At 45.3% G+C, this 19,505-nt stretch overlaps 1 protein-coding gene across 4 annotated transcripts in view; it reads left to right on the forward strand.

Moving 5' to 3' along the window:
- DRP2 (dystrophin related protein 2) overlaps positions 1–19,505 on the forward strand; it is a 1,496,582-nt gene that overhangs the window by 1,386,184 nt on the left and 90,893 nt on the right. For all 4 annotated transcript variants that reach the window (XM_069613022.1, XM_069613021.1, XM_069613023.1 and 1 more), the window contains 2 exons: positions 7,049–7,114; positions 8,760–8,903. In XM_069613022.1, coding sequence (XP_069469123.1) covers positions 7,049–7,114; positions 8,760–8,903 — 210 coding nt within the window. The remainder of the gene's footprint in view (positions 1–7,048; positions 7,115–8,759; positions 8,904–19,505) is intronic.

The following is a 19,505-nucleotide window of genomic DNA, read 5'->3' on the forward strand; positions in this document are numbered from 1 at the left end:
AGTTAGAAATCCCTAAACAGTCCTTTGTGCTCTATATAGTTCCGTATTACCCTGAAATCATTATTTATTTTCTTCACCATCCCTCTTCATACCCAATTAGCCCTTCTGCGTGGCACTGCACCATCCCCCAACCCCTTTTACCATTTCCCATTGTGAAACACTGACTCCCCCCAATCCGCCATAGGGGTCTGGTGTGGCATCACAGTATATCATGTCCTGTTGAGTTCTTGCAATATACTCTTGCAAAATATTCTCATGTGAGCAGTGGCCAACTGTTCTCCCCTTCTGTAATATATTTCAGTATTACATGCTGTTTGCTCGTTCCCTGGTCATGCTTTCATGCTTTCAAGCTGTATATAATTGTCCATATATACCTCCTCGCCTTCGTCTATCCTTCGTCTATCCATTGTACTTCTACTGCATGTCCTTGAAACAGGCCCGAGTCCTACATAGTGGACGGTGCATTAGGCATGCCCCTTTCTCTGCTGTTACCTCTTGTGGCAAGAATAGTTCTGGTGTTCTTGTAATGTGCGGGATTAGCGAGCACATATAGAAACTGCCATTAGTGCTCTCTCGCCCCACCTGTTTCATCTCATCATACCAAACATGTCCAGATGCCGTGTCTTCTCCCTCCCCAATGGAGTCATAGAAGTTCTCAGCACTCACCCGGGTAGAGGGGCTGCGCTTGTGGTAATTCTTCCTCGCTGTGTGAACTTCTCTGTTCTTAGGTGTTGGTCGGCCGATTTGTCGAATGTTGAATCTAGCTGGAGACGTATTCGAGGGCATTTGTCTTTTCAGTTAAATATGTTTGCAGTTCTTCTCCCAAAACCTGTGCCGTGGTATTAGCGTCCAAAATTGAACATGCAGGAGGAACAGGCACATGCATCCTCCTGCCAGTTACAGTTTTGTATGGATTCAAATGATGATCCGCACTGGGTGAGTTGAGAAGAGCAAAAAACGCTAATGGGAGGCAATACATCTACTTTTTGCACAATGATGTGGTTAGCTTTGCTAAGTGTTCTTTAAGCAAGCTGTTTAATCAGTCAACAATCCCGTTTGCTTGCAGCCAGTAAACTGTGCATAGCATGTCTTTTATTCCCAGGAGGTGTGTTATCTCCTTAAAAAGGTTGTTTGTGAATTGTTGCCCATTATCAGACCTTATCTCATCACATACCCCATCTTGGAACCACCTCCCTCCCCAGAAACTATGCGGCTGACTTTGCATTGTTTTTTGCACAGGTCCCTGCCTCAACACAACTTGAAAAATGACAGTCAACCACAAGCATGTACCTATAAGAAGTGCATATGTCTTGATCAACATAGTCAATATGCAAGTGTCAGAAGGGCCCTGCCAGTCGCGCAATGTGTCCGTTTTCAATGTATGGCCGGACATAAATTGCTGAACTCTGCCATTCGCTTGTGTAACTTTGGAACGTACCACCCTTCATTTATTTCTGCCGCTTTGTGTTCTTGGATACGTGGGTGGGAAAGTGCAACTGCTCTAGTGCTACGCTCAACAACTTCTTTAGCATAACTGTGCTATTTTGCCTCCATATCAAGTCTGTAGGTGAGAGGCAACAACCTCTTTGTTTCCACAAATCTTTTTCCTCCTGTGGAGCTTCTCCTTGCAGCTCTATTATAGGTACAGTGGGTATTGTGTTAAAACGTTCCCCTTTCTCTGACTCTTGACCCTTTCTTGTCCCTGACTCCATCATTTGTATTCTTTCCTTTACACCTGGGTATAGTCTGGTGGTCCCTTCAGCAAGTAGCCTGTCTCTTTGGCTGCTCTGTTGGCCATTTCGTTCCCTAACAATATTAGGTCCTGTTCACCTGTGTGGCCTGCACATTTTATTATGGCCTGGTAGTTTCAATGCTGCTATGAGTCGCCCAAGCAACTCGGCATGTTGTACTGGGGACCCGTTGCTTCTCCTGAACCCCCTCCATCATGATAATCCTGAATGTATTGTGGATGTGACGTAAGCAGAGTCTGAGAATATATTAGCTGCATGTCCTTCCGTCATGTTCAATGTGCTGATCATGGCAACTAGCTCTTCTGCCTGTGCTGAATAATAGGATGATATCCTCTGCTGTGATGCAACTACAAACTCCTGTCCTTGTAGCACACTATTGCACCCCCAGTATGTCTTCTTCCTGTATTGGGGTCTATACTTGAGGACCCATCAATAAAGACCATGGGCCTCATTACAAGTTTAGCGATCTGGAAATTCGTTCTGTGCTTACTTAAGGGCCATCAGTAAAGGCTTTGTAAATGTGGAGTAATCGAAAACCCATGCACTGCAGTAATTGCATAACCCCAGAAATTGCTGCATCTCTTTCACTGTTGCACTGGAAGTGCAGTCATGTGAATTGCTTCTACCCTCTCCTGCATTATCTTGCGTCCTTCTATGGATATTATTTGTCCCAGGTATACAACCTCTTCTTGGCAATATTGTAGTTTCACCTTGTCCACCTTATAACCTTTGTCTGCTAGAAGCGTCAAAAGGTCACCAATTCGGCCCTACACTGCTCTTCTAGTCTCGCTGCACACCAATAAATCATCAACGTAATGTATAACTGTGCCTGACACTTGTAAGTTACTTAGGTCCATCTGTATCACTCGGTCGAAGATGCTGGGCGATTCACAGTACCCTTGGGGCAGTCTTGTGTGTTCAAATCAGGTTCCCCTTTACGTAAATGCTGTCAAATGTCTACAATCTGGGTGTAGTGGGATGGAAAAGAAGGCATTCTTCAAGTTGACAACCGTGAAGTACTTTGTCTTTGTTGGGATATTGCACAGTATTGTAGCGGGGTTCGGTACCAGGGGAAATTCTACTTCAACCACTTTGTTAAGAGGGTGTAAATCTTGTATAAATCTCCACAATCCAATCCGCCCTTTGATTTCTTTATTGGGTATATAGCCATATTGCACGGTGACGTGGATTTCTGTATTATGCCCTGCTGCCACAAGGCATGTAGGGTTGAGTATATTCCCTCATCTGCTTCTCGGGACAATGGGTATTGTTTTGCATGGGGCAGCAGCATCCCTTCTTTTAACTTTATCTTTACTGCCCCTACTCCTTTTAATACCCCTACATCATGGGGCCCTTTTGTTCATATTTCTTCTGGAACCTTTTTTAGATCTTCATCTGTGTGTCTGCTTCCCCTCTTTAGCACTTGTGTAAGTATCGGCACCAGCTCTTCTACTACCCTTACTGGGCAGGGTATTTGTAGCTGGGATAACATCTCCTCCTCTTCCTTCCCTTCAGAGAACAGTTATTCATCCGTTACTCCTGTAATTTTCAGCATGGGTCAATGCATAGCACTGTACGCCATTCCATGTTGTCATTATCTGTTCCGCAAAGGATTACCATGTCTTTATGGATCACTACCTCTTCACGCTGTAGCACTACTGTGATGCCTTTTGTGTCTTCCTTCTGACACTGTGGTCAGAATAGAAACTCTGACGTCAACCGGAACGCCTTCCCTTGTATCCCCGGGACCCATCCCAGCAATATCTCGACCCCATCCAAAAACATGCTAGGAACATGGGTTGGCCTTGTAGCGTGCTTTAGGAATGTGCTGCTAAAAAGAGTGCAGTCACTCATGTGTAATAGATGCCTGACGTCGAGCACACCGTCCACTTTTCTGTGAATGATATTGTGGTGTTCAGTTTGCTCAGTAAGTCTCTCCCTAATATGTTGATGGGAGTGTCTTTGGAGTACAACAGGGGTGCTATAATGTGCTGCGTCCTTATTGTTAGTGGTAAATCCTTAGTTACTGGAACCATCACTACTGCCCCAGAGAAGCCCTGTGTGTCCATTAATTTGTTTGATAGCAGGAATCCCCCCTCCCTTATACAAGATTTGGTGGCTCCTGTATCTATGGAGAATGGGAACTCTCCTGGTCCTATTTTCACTGCTACCTCGGATTCCTCTTCGGGGCTGTCAGTTACTGCTAGGACTGGACACACTCAAACTCTCTGTGGGTTCTCCTATTGTTGCAGCTTACTCTATGGGAAAGCATTTCCTCAGACAATGCTGACCCCAGTGTAGTGTGGTACCACGTTCTGCCCTAACACTACCATACTTCTTGTAGCTGGTGCTGGCATTTGTGTTATGCCTGGAAGTGCCATCCAGCCATCTGTCGGGCCCCCTTGGACCTGCTGTTGCCCCTGGGACAGGGGCTGGTGTCCCTGCTGCAATTGTGCCTGGTGGGATTGCAACTGCTGCTGTGCTGCAACAAACACTTGCTGCTGTGCCATTTGTATTGCCTATGCCTGAACTTGTTCAACAAACAGGCAAGTGCGCAAAATGCCCCATGTTCCCACATATAACATATAGCATGAACACCCCGGTATACTCCTCATCTTCCTCACTGTGCGTACACTCTCCATTGGAAAGAACCCCCCGGTATGTAATTCCCCTGCTATAGAGCTCCCCATTGTGGCGTATACAGTGGTGGCACATTGCTTTCTTGCAGGAGCATGTTCCGCACAGGAAACCCTCACTATTGGGTTGGCGCCATGGCAGCAGCAGCAGTTACGAGCATTGCCCTTCCATTGTGACACCCTGAACTAGTGGGAAGTGAGACATTCACACGGCATCTGCCCGATGAGAAACCTTGCAAACATTGTTGCGGACACACTGTGTACTTGTTGCTTTTCAGACACCAAAACTTACCATTTGATTGGCTGTTCTCGGAGTGCCCCTTCATTCCACATCATTGTCCCCATACCAAATGGCCAAGGGGAAATTTGAAACTGCCTTTGGTGTTATGCGAGTGCCTCCCTGCATAAGGTATATTTCCCCAGCTGCCATGACTAACCGTGGGACTGGCTCGCCAACCTTGATTGTAACGTCTGGTGCTGTTCCCAGTGACAGCGGACTGCTGGAAACAAGCAGCCATAATTCAGCTTTCCCCACCCCACAACTACTGCGTGTACGCAGTGTGTTCTAACTGGCTGTGAAAGACCCATCTACAGCATCCCCATGGAGTGCGCTTACCTGTGATTTTTGCCTTCCCTACGCTTATGCAGCAGGTTCCCTTGTGTCCATCTTGTTATGTGTACAGAGTGTCCCCTCTTGTTCCCCTCCATGCTTGGTCCCTGGGGCTGGGTACAGCTTCCAGTGATCTCTTGGGGGTTTCCCTGCCCGCCCCCATTATTCCTGCAATTGTTAGATGCGCCCTTCTGCCTGCACTAAATCAGCACCTTCATTGCACTTCTATCACTTATCTTGCAGTGGTACGCGTGTATCTTACCTGAATCAAATTTGAGCCTTTATCCCACAGGTCATGCACTATGCAGCGGGCGTCCCATGCACTGCTTTTTGCAAATAAACCCACTGTGTAATTGTTCCTCCATTGAATGTCAGAGCTTGTCCTATAGCCTGTGTAGCCTACTAACCAAAGTCTTTCACACAAATGGCGCTCTGCTTTACAGCGCACTCGTTCTGCCAGAGGATCTTACAACACGAATTGTTCACCTATTGATAGCGCTCCTCTCTGGGATGCACTCATCACATTTGAATCTTGTATGTATGTTTTGCATTCTATTTCACCATTTCTGCCCTGATGTCTAGGCCATATCTATTTCTCACTGACTTTGTTCTCTAAAAAAAACACAGCTGTACAATGTTTTGGAGGAACACAAAAAATGTAAAAATTCCCTTGATAAAATTGGAGTTAGTAAGTAACACTGGCATGCAAAATATTCCTCTGCGTTTCCTTTGGTTTTAGAATATTAAGGGTACAGTTAGGAAGGCATGGTTCGAGGGGATACAGAGAGTTACAGGAAGGTGTCACAGGGTAGGGAGGAAAAGGCCCACACAGTTGCGTTGTTGAGGTTCCATAGATGAGCAACCTCTGAGATGTGTTTGAAGAAATTCATCTCATGAGGGGAACCGTATAGTCTTAAACGTTCTTTAATTACTTCTTTTAACTGATTTTTTTAAAATGTCAAATAAGCATTATGACATCTGGCAACTGAGAGAACTCATATCCTGTTCGAGTCAATGGAGAAAGCCGCGCCATTTGCATATGTCCTCATTATGCTGTAAATTATATTCCCCCAGGATTTGAACATGGCGATGGGTTACAAACCCTGCGTTATCATCCTTTATGCTTGCGCACTGATGAATTGTTTTTTTTTTCCAAAGAACAAACAAGGCCCTGACCTCATAATCCACAAATATGATATTCAAAAACAGATTAATCCAAGATCACAGCTCTGGAATGCATCGTAAATAAGCTATTTTGTTGGCCATCACTGTTTATGCTATTTATGTCTGTTGTCTAATCTTTGCCCCCGGTTTATGTCGGATTACCCTACCCCATATCAACCGGTTACTCTTACTCAATTATCCTCAAACTTGTATAAAGTCACCCTTGCCAGGGACTGCCTCGGTCACCTGGATTGTTTCCTTCGTTTGTAATTTCTGCTCCAAATAACACCCCAATATTCAATTGATACAGTACAATAGAATTCAATAACAACGATGAAGTCTACCACTCTAGTTGAGTATTAAACGAAATGAACAAATGAATAGAACTGTGAATGGCCAATCTCTGGCTTAAATGGCATACAGAGCTGTGCACCATATAGCGGGATGAAGGCTGCAGCAGTTCAGCAAGACTACCTGGGACCACTGCTCCTGTATGCTTTGTGCTATTGGTCAGTGATTGGCTTCAGACCAGATTTAGCTGCTGCTGTGCAACATCATGCCGCTGGCATGAAGATGCTCTCTGATCAACTCAAGTGTTTAGTTTTATATCAGAACCTAGACGTTATCCTTTAAATGTGTATCGGTCTTTTTGCTAGCAGCGTACACCCAGGAATCTTATGTTTGCACCATGTGTGCATGTTGCAGTACAGTCCACTGTCTACTATACATGACCACAGTCTCCCATTTTTTTTTACCAACGGTCTTGACATAGGGTGTCTTCGATTACACCACGGCTGATTTGGGAATAATCTTCTCCTTGTTCTTGTCTGATAAATTGACGTGATATCCCGCACACCTGCTGCGTTGCTTTTTCTATCCTTCTGCAGGCTTGCTGAAATGGAAAACCAAAACTGTCTCTTCTTCGCTGATGGCTTGTCTCCAGAGGACAGCATGTGAGTCTGCATTTCTTTGATGGTGCATGTCCAATTGAGAGACCTTCGTTTGAGTTTAAAGAGGGTGCAGGCAAAACAAGAAACACTTGGCTCGCATTACAGATTTCAACCAGCTGCCTCAAAGGTCAATTTAAGTGCATTTGGTTGTGCATGCATACATTATTTTTTTGAAGGTTTAACTAGAAGGACTGGCCATTAAGAACGTGTTTGCAGACGCGCAGGGCCTAATTCACCTAAGTGTTTTATAATTGCCAAACCCCATTGGAAAACGCTTCGTTAATAAGGGCCACAGTCTGATCTAAAATCGGGGGAAGTGAGGGCCTGCTCCACAAAGCATTTTTCAAATGGGATTTCCCATTGAAAAACGCTTTGTGAATCAGGTCCCTGGTGTCTTATTTAGTGAAGTTTGAGTTTCCTCGCACCTTGACTTCCTCGTTGTAAGCATTACTCGTGTGTCTGTGGCGCGGTGCTGTACGTGGTGTTTCTTATTTCCGTCCTACCTGATTGCAGTGCAGTGTGTGGCGATCCTTGCATGTCTTTTCATACTCCCCTGGAGAGTTTGTGTGGGAAGGACTACTCTTAGAATCACCTAAGCTGCAGCAAAGGGTGGGGTGCTGCTCTTATTCCCGCAAACCTCGCAGTGATGCACTGTGAGTAGTTTCAAGTGACCTCCTATATCCCCCTACTGTGCCCATGAGTGAGCTGCTTCTGGTATCCACTCATATGGCCCTGCTTTACTGCGCATGAGGGACTTCTCATATTGTCTCATATTGGTGTCCCGATATGTGAGGCCCTTCACATATCCATCACACTGTCTTTCAGTGCTATGGATGAGTTGCCTCGGAAATGTGCACACACATCCTCTTGCATAGCTGTGGGAGAGGTTTTTTACATCCCTCTATAGCTTATGGAGCGCTCTGTGCGAATAACTTCCCATGGATCCTCGTGCAGTACTGTGTGGGACACTTGTCATACCCTCAGAAAGACCCATGCATTGATGTGTCTGTGAAATCTGTCATATCCTCATACAGACCCATGCATTGATATGTGAGAAAAGCTTGCCATATTTTCATACAACCCCATGTTTTGACATATGTGAGAAGCCTGTCATGTCCTCATATAGACGCATGTATTGATGTGTTTGATAAGCTTGCCAATATCTTCATACAGGTTCATGTACTCATGTATTGATGTGGGTGAGAGGTCTGTCCTGTCCTCCTAGAGACCAATGTACTGGCATAGGTGTGAAGCCTGTCATATCCTCACACAGACTCCTGTACTGATGTGTGTGAGAAGCTTGTGAAATCCTTAAATAGGGACGTGCCTTGATGTGGATGAGAGGCCTGTCATATTCTCCTACAGACCCACGTACTAAAGCATGTTAGTAGCGTGTACGTGCCCCTATACCTCCAGTAATGCTGTCTGTTAGGGCCCCTTATAACACTGCCAAAAGCTTCTTGTATCCAGATGTAATTCCCATAGGTTCTCTGGGGATATTCACGCTTTTTGAAATGTGTCCCTGCAGCCCACTGTGCATCGCTCACATCCCTACCCATCTTCTTGGAGCACGGTGTGCCAGGCACGTCGCGTGCCATGAAGCAGGCACCCGGTAACTGTGGTTGCTTTATCTTGTTTTCATGTGAAGGGATGAAGACCAATACCTTCTCCGTCACTCCAGCCCCATCACAGACAGAGAACCATCCAGCGGACAACACCTGGAAGGCAGTCTCAACCCAGAACACAAGGGCGACCTGGAAACAATCCTGGCACATCTGGAGCACGAGAACAGGTACAATGGAAACTGCAGAATGGCGACTTAAACCCGCGCCGACTTGAGAGGTGTTTGCTTTGGTAGTACCCAAATTGACCTTTTACAATTGACCTTTTGTCCTAATTGACCTAATTATAGTGGTCCTAATTGACCTTCTGCACAATTGACCTTTATATTATTTTAGTTATTTTATATATGTATTGGGTTGGTTGGGTGAGGGGATGTGGGGGGTTTTGGATTGGGTGAGGGGTTGCAGGGGTTTTCCCCCGCATATATGTGCTAATTGACCTTTGAAATTAGGTCAAGTCTCCCGAGGTCAATTCTTCCGAGGTCAATTGTGAAAAGGTCAATTAGTATATATCCGTTTGCTTTAGCTGAACAAGAGATCACCTATTGGCTTACATCTGTGTACCATGACTTTTAAGATGTATTTACCAGAGGGTGTTATCGTTTGACCAAGTATAATCCAACACATCGCCCTGAGCTATGCTGTGACTGAACGGTTTGCAGGGGTACAAAGTTGGTGACCTATGTAGAACAGCTCTTTCTGCATTCTGCTTTCTGCAGCTCTTTCTGTCAAATGCCATTTGAATGCAATACAAATAGTCCGTTCGTCTTTACAGGTAGTGTGTGCTACCCTGTTCTGCTCTAAAACACAGTCTGCTGTACCATTGCTCTAGAAGAACAAAGTGACTTCCGGATAGAAGGCTAATAGTGCATTCTTATCAAGCAATTAGCAGAGAGAAACACTACACCAAAGTAATACCATTGGGCAATATTAAAAAACAGCTACTAAAGTATCACGTTTAAGGCACCCCATCCGAACCCCAGACACTCAAAAAGTAGCGCAACTAAAAACAGTGCAGACGATGCGCTGTTTTTTGATTCCCCATTTTCAGAAATGCGCAGGTATCCATATATTCAAAAAGATGGCCTGCACCTTTCCAGGGGCCTGTGCTTCTGCCCCAATGTGTGCAGGCCAGTTCCTTGTGCAAGCGCTCCCAAGGCTACTGCATTACATTCTCCCAGCACCCACCTGGGCGATGGGAGTGCATTTCGCCAAGGGCCCATCACTGAGAAATTTGGTAAAAAAAATACATTTCTATCTCTTTTTGAGGGAGGGAAATGTAAGTGGTACACATCCAAAAAAGCACGACAGAGTCAGGAGGGACACTTATACATTGCACTTAACAGGCACAGCGGAATGTGGTTAATTTCTGCAAGTGCTAAAGCACATTCCATTTGTGAGTACGGGATGCACTTTAGAGTGTGCAGAAACACCCCTGAGTTGTGCAAATGGAGTGAGAAATCTATGATGCGCACGCTCAAATGGCCTTTAAGAATGTGGCACCTCTGTTTATTGGACTACATGATGAGATGTACTGTCAGTGAAAGGAGGAAAAAGGGAGAACCTAGGACTGATTCACAAAGATCTGCGCTGGTGCACATCAGAAGATGCCATGAACATCTCAGAGTTGCTGCCGCTGCCTCCTACCCGATTCCCAAAGGCCTAAACCGGAAGCACATCTGGAGCTGCCTGGAGCATCTATTCCATGCTCATAGGCAGATGCAATTCACAAAGATATGCTCAAGGGCATCCCAGGGACGTTCCAAGCAGCTCTGGATTTTCTCTAGTTTTAGGCTTTGTGGATGCGGTCGGTCTGCGGTAGCAGGAACACATGTAGGATGGTGAGAGATCTTTTGACTTCCTGAAGTTCAAATCTTTCTGAATCGGGCCCAAGAGTCATTGGCCGATCCCACTTAGTAGTTGCTCTGTGTCAGATCCATCCACACATGTTATCACTTAAAAATTAGCCCCATGCATTTGGGTTATTGAACTGCTCCTCTATAATGAGGTATGCAGTCTTCTGTCCTTTAAGATTATTATTCTCTTTCTGTAATTGAGCCATACAGTTCTTAGTGCACATACCAACCCTATACTTGTTCACTATCTATGCACTTGTTATGCCTACGGTCATCATAAACCTGTTAATAACACAAATCAGGAACCTGTCAATAAACCCAGCTGCAATGCAATATTTCAAGAGCACCCGAGTAATACACAGAGAGGCTCAAACACAAGGTTCAACTCACAAACAAACCAATAATAAAGCGGTCTGTCAACATTTTAGTAACATTTTAGTAACAGATATGTTTCTGAAAATGAAATCCAAATCTATATCCATATCCATATTATAGTGCACATGCCAGGGATGTCCATGCTTATGAACATATCAGGCACACGCTTGTGGATAAGAAAACTAGTAATACAGCTGCTCATGAATGCACCCTGCAATGAACAAATCAACCAGCAACGTATGGATAAAAATAGGGTTGCATATACAAGTGCACAGCAGTCTTTGAATGCACCAGTAACAATCCTTTTCTTGAACACAAGCATGATGCAACTTGAATGATATGATATGATAGTTTATTTATATAGCGCCTATGCACAATGGGCCTCATTACGAGGTGGGCGGTAGGGAATTACCGGCACCGGTAAGGACACCGGTGCCGGTAATGCCATGCCACCCTATTCCGAGGTACCTTAGCGGGCCCCTTCCTCAAAGCCTGGTTTCACCAGGCGTTATGGAAGGGATCCGTTAAGGGACTTCAGAGCTAATAACGGGCCCACTAATAGCGCCATGGCTACCTCCTACCTCGTAATGAGTCCCAATGTGTTTCAAAGCGCTTCAAGGCAAGGGAGAGAACAAGGGAAAATACAATGACATTTTTAGAGGCCATGAACAGTAAGGATGCGAAATTAACTATCATACTCGGCGTGACGACATTTCAGATAGTGCAAGAGCTAAGACATCAATAAGGAAGGGAGGGGGAGAGTGGGAAGGAAATGGAAACAAACAGGCGACTACCATACTAGGCCTGATGACATTTCTGGTAGAGCTGGCGAAAAACAAAAGGTGAGGGAGAGCGGTGCAGAAAGGAAGGGGTGGAACAAAACAAGCAACTATCCTACTAGGCCTGACTACATTTCAGATAGTGTAGGAGGGGGAGGGGAATACCTAAAGGGAGGAGGAAAGAGACATACTAGGTCCAGGGACAATTCTGATAGAGTAAGTGCAAAGAAGAAAATAAGGATAGGAGGGGAGGAGATAGAAAAAGGGAGAGGAGGAGAGAACAGAGAGTAAGCAGTCAAAAAGAGTGGAGAAGCAAGAGCGGCGAATGAATACAATTCCAGAAGTTAGTAGTAACACATAATGTTGTAAGCCAGGACACAAGATGAAGATGGGAACAGCGTGATTCAGGGCCACCATGAGTACAAGATGCAAAGAAAGTCCAGCATGAGAGTTGAGAAAGGGTGACGCACAGTGAATCAATGAAGTCCATAAAAGTCAAATCCAGCATTGGCCACAAGATGGTGGTGGTGAAACCAGAATGTATCAGGACAGACTCCTGCAGAAGTAGGCTGGAGGGGGCGAGGGGGAGCAGGGTAGAAGAATCAAGCAAAACAGGCAACACCTGTGTGCGAGGAGGGGGAGCACAAGGGAACATCACAGGGGGGGGCAGAGGGGGTGGGGATGGCCTGTGGGGACAGAGGGAGTAAACACATGTTGGTGCATGCTTACCTACTGTCTGAGCAGGGAGTCGGGCCCTGGGTCCTCCTGGTCCAAACAGGAATTGCCCTTTTATTTGTCTGCCTTTTGCTTCGGAAGCCTGGGTGAGAGATGCCCTTGATCTAAGAGTTAAGAGCAGGAAGGAAGAGGCAGGGCTAAGAAGGTGGGTGTTGCTTAGGCCAGGTGACCTAGATCCACTTGCACCTGCTCCCCATCTGCAAAGGAAAAGAGACTGGAGGGCTCCTTAAGTAGGGAAAAAGAGTGGCAACCAGGAAGGCACCAGGTGGGCAGGGCTTGATAAGTGGGACCAGGTAGGCGGGGCTTAGGCCAGGTGACCTAGATCCACTTGCACCTGCTCCCCATCTGCAAAGGAAAAGAGGCTGGGGGGCTCCTTAAGTAGGGAAAAAGAGCGGCAACCAGGAAGGCACCGGTGGGCAGGGTTTGATAAGTGGGAAAAAGAGCGGCAACCAGGTAGGCACCAGGTGGGCGGGGCTTAGGCCAGGTGACCTAGATCCACTTGCACCTGCTCCCCATCTGCAAAGGAAAAGAGGCTGGGGGGCTCCTTAAGTAGGGAAAAAGAGCGGCAACCAGGAAGGCACCAGGTGGGCAGGGTTTGATAAGTGGGAAAAAGAGCGGCAACCAGGTAGGCACCAGGTGGGCGGGGCTTAGCCCAGGTGACCTAGATCCACTTGCACCTGCTCCCCATCTGCAAAGGAAAAGAGGCTGGAGGGCTCCTTAAGTAGGGAAAAAGAGTGGCAACCAGGAAGGCACCAGGTGGGCAGGGCTTGATAAGTGGGACCAGGTAGGCGGGGCTTAGGCCAGGTGACCTAGATCCACTTGCACCTGCTCCCCATCTGCAAAGGAAAAGAGACTGGAGGGCTCCTTAAGTAGGGAAAAAGAGTGGCAACCAGGAAGGCACCAGGTGGGCAGGGCTTGATAAGTGGGACCAGGTAGGCGGGGCTTAGGCCAGGTGACCTAGATCCACTTGCACCTGCTCCCCATCTGCAAAGGAAAAGAGGCTGGGGGGCTCCTTAAGTAGGGAAAAAGAGCGGCAACCAGGAAGGCACCGGTGGGCAGGGTTTGATAAGTGGGAAAAAGAGCGGCAACCAGGTAGGCACCAGGTGGGCGGGGCTTAGGCCAGGTGACCTAGATCCACTTGCACCTGCTCCCCATCTGCAAAGGAAAAGAGGCTGGGGGGCTCCTTAAGTAGGGAAAAAGAGCGGCAACCAGGAAGGCACCAGGTGGGCAGGGTTTGATAAGTGGGAAAAAGAGCGGCAACCAGGTAGGCACCAGGTGGGCGGGGCTTAGCCCAGGTGACCTAGATCCACTTGCACCTGCTCCCCATCTGCAAAGGAAAAGAGGCTGGAGGGCTCCTTAAGTAGGGAAAAAGAGCGGCAACCAGGAAGGCACTAGGTGGTGGGGCTTAGGTCAGGTGAACCAGATCCACTTGCACCTGCTCCCCATCTGCCACATCTGAATGAGTTTAGAATTGAAGGGACGATTCATGAGCACATCAGTAATACCCACCCACGCCTCTTGTTGAGAGTCCCTGTGCTGCTCAAACGTTGGCTACACATCAGTACATCAAGTAAAAAAGTATACACCCAGTAATGCAAACCTGCCGTCTTGGCAACATTAAAGTGAACACGAGCACACTGTCTTATGAATTCAGAATTCAGAGCCTGGTATAGCATGCATGAGCAAGCCTCAGGTTTATTCCGACGTTTAGCCATCATCTCTTTAGTAGGTAAATGCACAGCCGCCTTGGAGCTTCCATAACATATTAGTCTTCAGTTACTATATAGAAACCTATATATTGTCAAACTGATCCTCACTAAGCCATGGTATGGGGCCCTTCGGACCACAGTCTAATGTTGACTATATCTGTGATGGAGCTTAGGGTGGTTTTTAAATAGCACTTATTCATGTTTCACTGTCAGCGCAGGGAAACGTTCCCTATTTTACAGCACGCTCTCGACAGAGAATGCACTTTTAGAAATATAATAATTCTCACCCTTGAAAACAGGATGGAACTCACTCTAACAAACAACAATATGTTATTCTCTTCCCATGAATAGTATTTTATCAATCCCTAACTCCATGCGTAGGAGAGGCAAGTTGTCTGTACACAATCAAGTCTCATTAAGCTTTCAGTATAATGTGAAGCACTTGCTTTCACACAAAATTGGGCTTTTTCTATTTCGAAAGGGCACCTTGTGGTGAGTCACCACCCTCAATTCCCTTGCACTCCAGGTTCCAATCAGGGCAATCATTCCAGGGGACTTGTCTAATTATATTTGGGGAGTTGTTATGGTCACCTTCAATTAATCAGCAGGCCCCTCTTGGTTCTTTCCCTGAAGTAAGGACTAACTCAGATTAAGTTGGTTCCAATCCCTCATGAATAAGGCCCAATCCTCCAGATGATAGTCAGGTTCAGTGCTTATCTAATGGGGGACAGGTGCCTCTCTCCTCTGAAGCTCTTCCCAGTGTCAGTATAATACTCTCCCCTATGCTCATACTGTTCTAAAGTCTCCATAATGCCCACAGTAGTGTCATATTTATGTCACAGTATGGGATAGGCCCAGTTCTTTCATTGGCCTACCTCATAGTTAGACACTCCTATTTGATCCACCCTTCATCTTTTATTGGCTTATCATAATGTCTATTTTTTTAACATGATCAGAAAGGATAGGGAATCTTACGCCAAATAATTTGTGACAGCAATTTCATTTCTGTTTTATGATTTCCGACAGCAACACGTCAAATCAGTGAAATCAAGATCACTGGGATCTATGCTCCAAGACATATGCAGATATATGCAGCACAACTTTGTGGCATAATCGGTCATAATATCATAAAATATCAATGATTTTATTAATTTATCAATTGTAGACATGTCGAATTTGGTGTCAGAACTAAGAGGAGTTTTTGATCTTTGCAACACACTTGGTCCCACATCTCTACCTATTGCAATTGCTGAGTTATATTAATTGTCATTGTTAAATGTAAAATCAGTGGTGAAACAAATGTTTAATTGATTTGACATAAGAGTTTCACTCAAGTGGTCTGCTATTTTTCCACTTGGGGCATCGGTGATCCAGCATAGTTACACCTGACATGTAAATGGTTTCTACAAGTCCAGACATGCCCTAAATAACATCTTGTACTCCAGCCCCATGACTCAAACAGAGCTTTATGTGGAATTCAAGGGAATGATGTGACAGGCTTTGATGTTCTCTGCTTTAGTTAGACATCCGGCCAACTGCCCTGTAAAGTTCACAATGGAATTTCTAATGGGTGCATTTACTTTGAACCTCACTATAAACCTTCATCTGTTCAGCTCAGATTATAATCTCTCTGCCCTCATTACAAGAAACCTGTTCTTTAGTAGACTTTATTACTTGTTTTTCAAAGACTTGTTCATGAACATTTCCCAAGGGAGGGAGATAAATACAGGTCATTTGATCTGTGATAGCACATGAGCATGGAGAAATTAATACATAGATGTTTCAAACCACACAATATATGGCTTTTCAAATCGTGTGCATATGAAATATATTAATTTGAATCAATTTGATGTGTTATAGCTTTGAACAGTAATTTGACAGTAGTTTAATAAACCCATGATTTACATCGAAGTGTCTTTGAAACTGTGAAGGCATTGGCATTTTACTCCTTATGTTAGAACTGTGCACATTTTAAACATACGGTAATGTTCTATTCTTCTTACAGAATATCTTGCTCACTCCTTTGCATATTGTCTGATATTAATAGTTTTGCAACAGAGGCCAAGTTGCTTAGCCAAGTTGTGAAGTTGGGCCTTGGTGATTTTGGATGTAATGGGCATTCTTTTCTGTTGTAGTAATGAAAGTTGATAAGAAACCCATTCCTTTTGCACTTGCTTGCAGAAATGTTACTGGTGTGAAAAGAAATCTCAAACAGTTTGTGGGATATCTCCTTGTCTCTCATTTATTTCTGGCATAATATTTCTTTATACGATTAAGTCATGTGCTCCGCATTTAAAAGAAGCAGCACAATTCTTCAGCATCAGTTTGCTTTAGGTAGATAGTCTTAGGTTCCATTTATTCCCACAGTATGACACCACAGTATGTGAAGTACAGCGGATCTAGAATAATGCTAACCGCAGCTTTACTATTATCTGAAATATTATTCACATAATAGTTAGTGACGATGGGGTTAGCCTTATTCTCGATCAGCGGAATTTCACACTCATAATCATTAACCAACTCCCTTTCAGGCCAAGACAGATGATGTATTATTCTAAATGTACTTCCTTCAGATGAGGCCTTTGGGATAGGCACTGCCAGGAAGGGGACCACCATCGTGCCCTCTGCAACCTCTTTCTTTAATTTATCCCCACCAGTTCCTTGTGATCACTCAGCAACCTCGAGTTGTAGCTCATCATCCAACCCTTGAGCCATCGTAGGGAATACAAAAAATGTGCCTGAAAGTCCTCCACCAACAATGTCACCACCTTTCTCTCTGTGTACTAGTCCACACACTTGCCCAGTCTCCCACCTTAACCTGAATGTGTGCTACTTCCCAAGAGTCCTCTTCCAGCAGCACCTCCTAAGCCGCAGGTTCTGAAAAACTCCTAAAGGGCTGTGTATCTCATATTGGTGGATACAAATATGGGGAATAATTGCAATAGAGAGAATGTCTGCACTTGTATCTGATAGAATGACAGAATGTGTACGAACCTGGGCTCCCTTTTTAGATTTCTTTCAGGAGAGAGGCCACATGTTATTTAGGTCACAACTGATAAATAACTTACCTTTGGAATACGACATGCAGAGAAGATATGGCCACCTATGTAGCTGAATAATTAGGCAAGAGGATGCATGCATGAACTAGCGGGCTATACTTGATATAGTACTGATCTGTATGGAATGTGTGGATCTCAATCGTGTTTTATTTTTCCTTCGGGGGGAATTGTGTTGTAATTGCTAAAACGACATTTCAACAAAATCAATGCTGTCATTATATAATGTTTGTTATTGTTGAGGCTTGTGCTGAGTTTTCGAGATTTCAATAAAAATACAAGTTGCAAAAAAAAAAAGGAAAGCCACTCTCATGCATGACCTCCTTTTATATGCCCTGCAAGCCCAACTGCGCAATGCCTCAGAATGCCCTTATCCAATGAGGCACGATGGAGTAAGGAGGCTCACGAGTTGTTACCATTTTGGCCATAAACCTGTATTCAATAAGGTAAGAAACCCATCTCTCCAGACTTCTAGGGGGGGTTCCTTACCCCAACAAGGAATAACTGGGGTGCTCGTCAGGATGTACGTCAAAAGAAAACTCTGTCCAAACCAATTACTCTATCGATGCTACTACAAAAGTAAATCATAACACATTCAACAAAGTTCATTTTTAAGTACCAGGAGAATGACTCCCTTCAACAGATAAAGTACTTCAGTCTTAGGTTGACTCACAGCTGCCTCTTGGCAATAGGGTCTGATTTACCAACTAGACCAAGACCAGGAGAATTACTCCCTTCTCCTGGTCTGCCTGGAAAAGTTCTGTAAACTGATTCTTGGTGGTTCTTCGTTTAAGCTTGTTAAGTCTTTATAGTTCTTTCCATGAACTTTTGAACAATACTGTCCAGGCCTTATTCACTCTTCTCCTGGTTGTTAATGCTTTGTTATGCAAATTACGTTTAGCCAGTTCTTTACTGGTATCACTAGTATGATGAGGGAGATTACTAGCCGGTCTGATAGCACAGAGAGTAGAGCGCTCACTTTGACATCCGTGCAGAGCTTGCTGACGCAGGTTTGAATCCTGGCAGGACCAAACTAAGCCTTTCATCCTTCCGAGGTCGATAAATGAGCACCACACACCGTGGGTAATAATAAGCAGTGCTCAGATACCTGAGGGTTCGTAGCACTATATAAATACTAAATTATTATTACTTTGACTCTTGGTTCTTTGGGTGTCACTACTGGGACAAGGGAGATTACTCCAGAGTACTTCTGGACTCTTGGTTCTCTGCGTATCACTATGATGATGAGGGAGATTACTCCCGAGGCACTATTCAGGGTCAGTAGCTTTAATGTGGCTACTGTGACGAGGGAGATTACTCCCAATGCACTTATCAGGTTCAGTAGCTTAGATGTGACTACTGTGATGAGGAAGATTAATCCCAATGCACGCTTCAGGGTTATTAGCTTTGATGTTGCAAATACGACAAGGGAGATTATGCCTGATGCACTTCTTAATCTTCCCCATGCCCCTATCACGTCTATCGTGACCCCTGTTACCTTTTTCTTGGAGCAACCATGTTGCCGGTTCTTCCAGGGGTCTTGGTCTTGGCCGCTCATCTTGGCCGCCGTTTCTTCCCAGCTCTCTGCTGCACCACGCTGGCTCTGTGGGTGTGTGGTCCTTCAGTTCTGGCACAGTTGCTGTCCACTTTAGCGAGGTCATGCCACCGACAACCTTCCATCTGCTGCTTGCCTCGACACTCCTGCCTTCTCTGGAGTGCCTTGGCGACTTGAATACAGTTTCCTCTTCACCGAGGACCTATCTCTGCAGCTTGCCTCTCATCTCTGAGGTTTGAAGTTCCTGGGGTTTCCAGCATTCACGCTGGCTTCTCTCTCTCTCTCCTCAGTCATTTCTCACTTTACGCTTTATCCATCTGGGCCTGCCCTAACGTAACATCAGAGGTGTTACCAAATGAAATCTGAGAGCCTCATTACGACCCTGGCGCTCCCGTAATGAACGGTGCCGGTACGGGACCGGCACCGTTCATTACGGGATGCTCTATTACGAGGTCCCCTTGCGAGACCCGCTCAGAACGTCTGGTCTAACCAGACATCCTTAGCAGGTCCCGCAAAGGGACCAGGCAGCTAATAACTGGCCTGTTATTAATGGGCTTGTTATTAGCTCCCTCCCCATTCCCATTGAGCCCTATGGGGGCTCAGATGGGAATGGGTGTTTTTTGTTTTTTCAATGAGGTATTACCGTGTCCTCCAAGGTTGGAATGGCCCGGTAATTCCTCATTGAAGGAACCCGGACCTGGAAACCG

This window comes from Ambystoma mexicanum, chromosome 5p (assembly GCF_040938575.1).
Source record: "Ambystoma mexicanum isolate Mex_15411 chromosome 5p, UKY_AmexF1_1, whole genome shotgun sequence".
Classification (NCBI taxonomy): Eukaryota; Metazoa; Chordata; class Amphibia; order Caudata; family Ambystomatidae; genus Ambystoma; species Ambystoma mexicanum.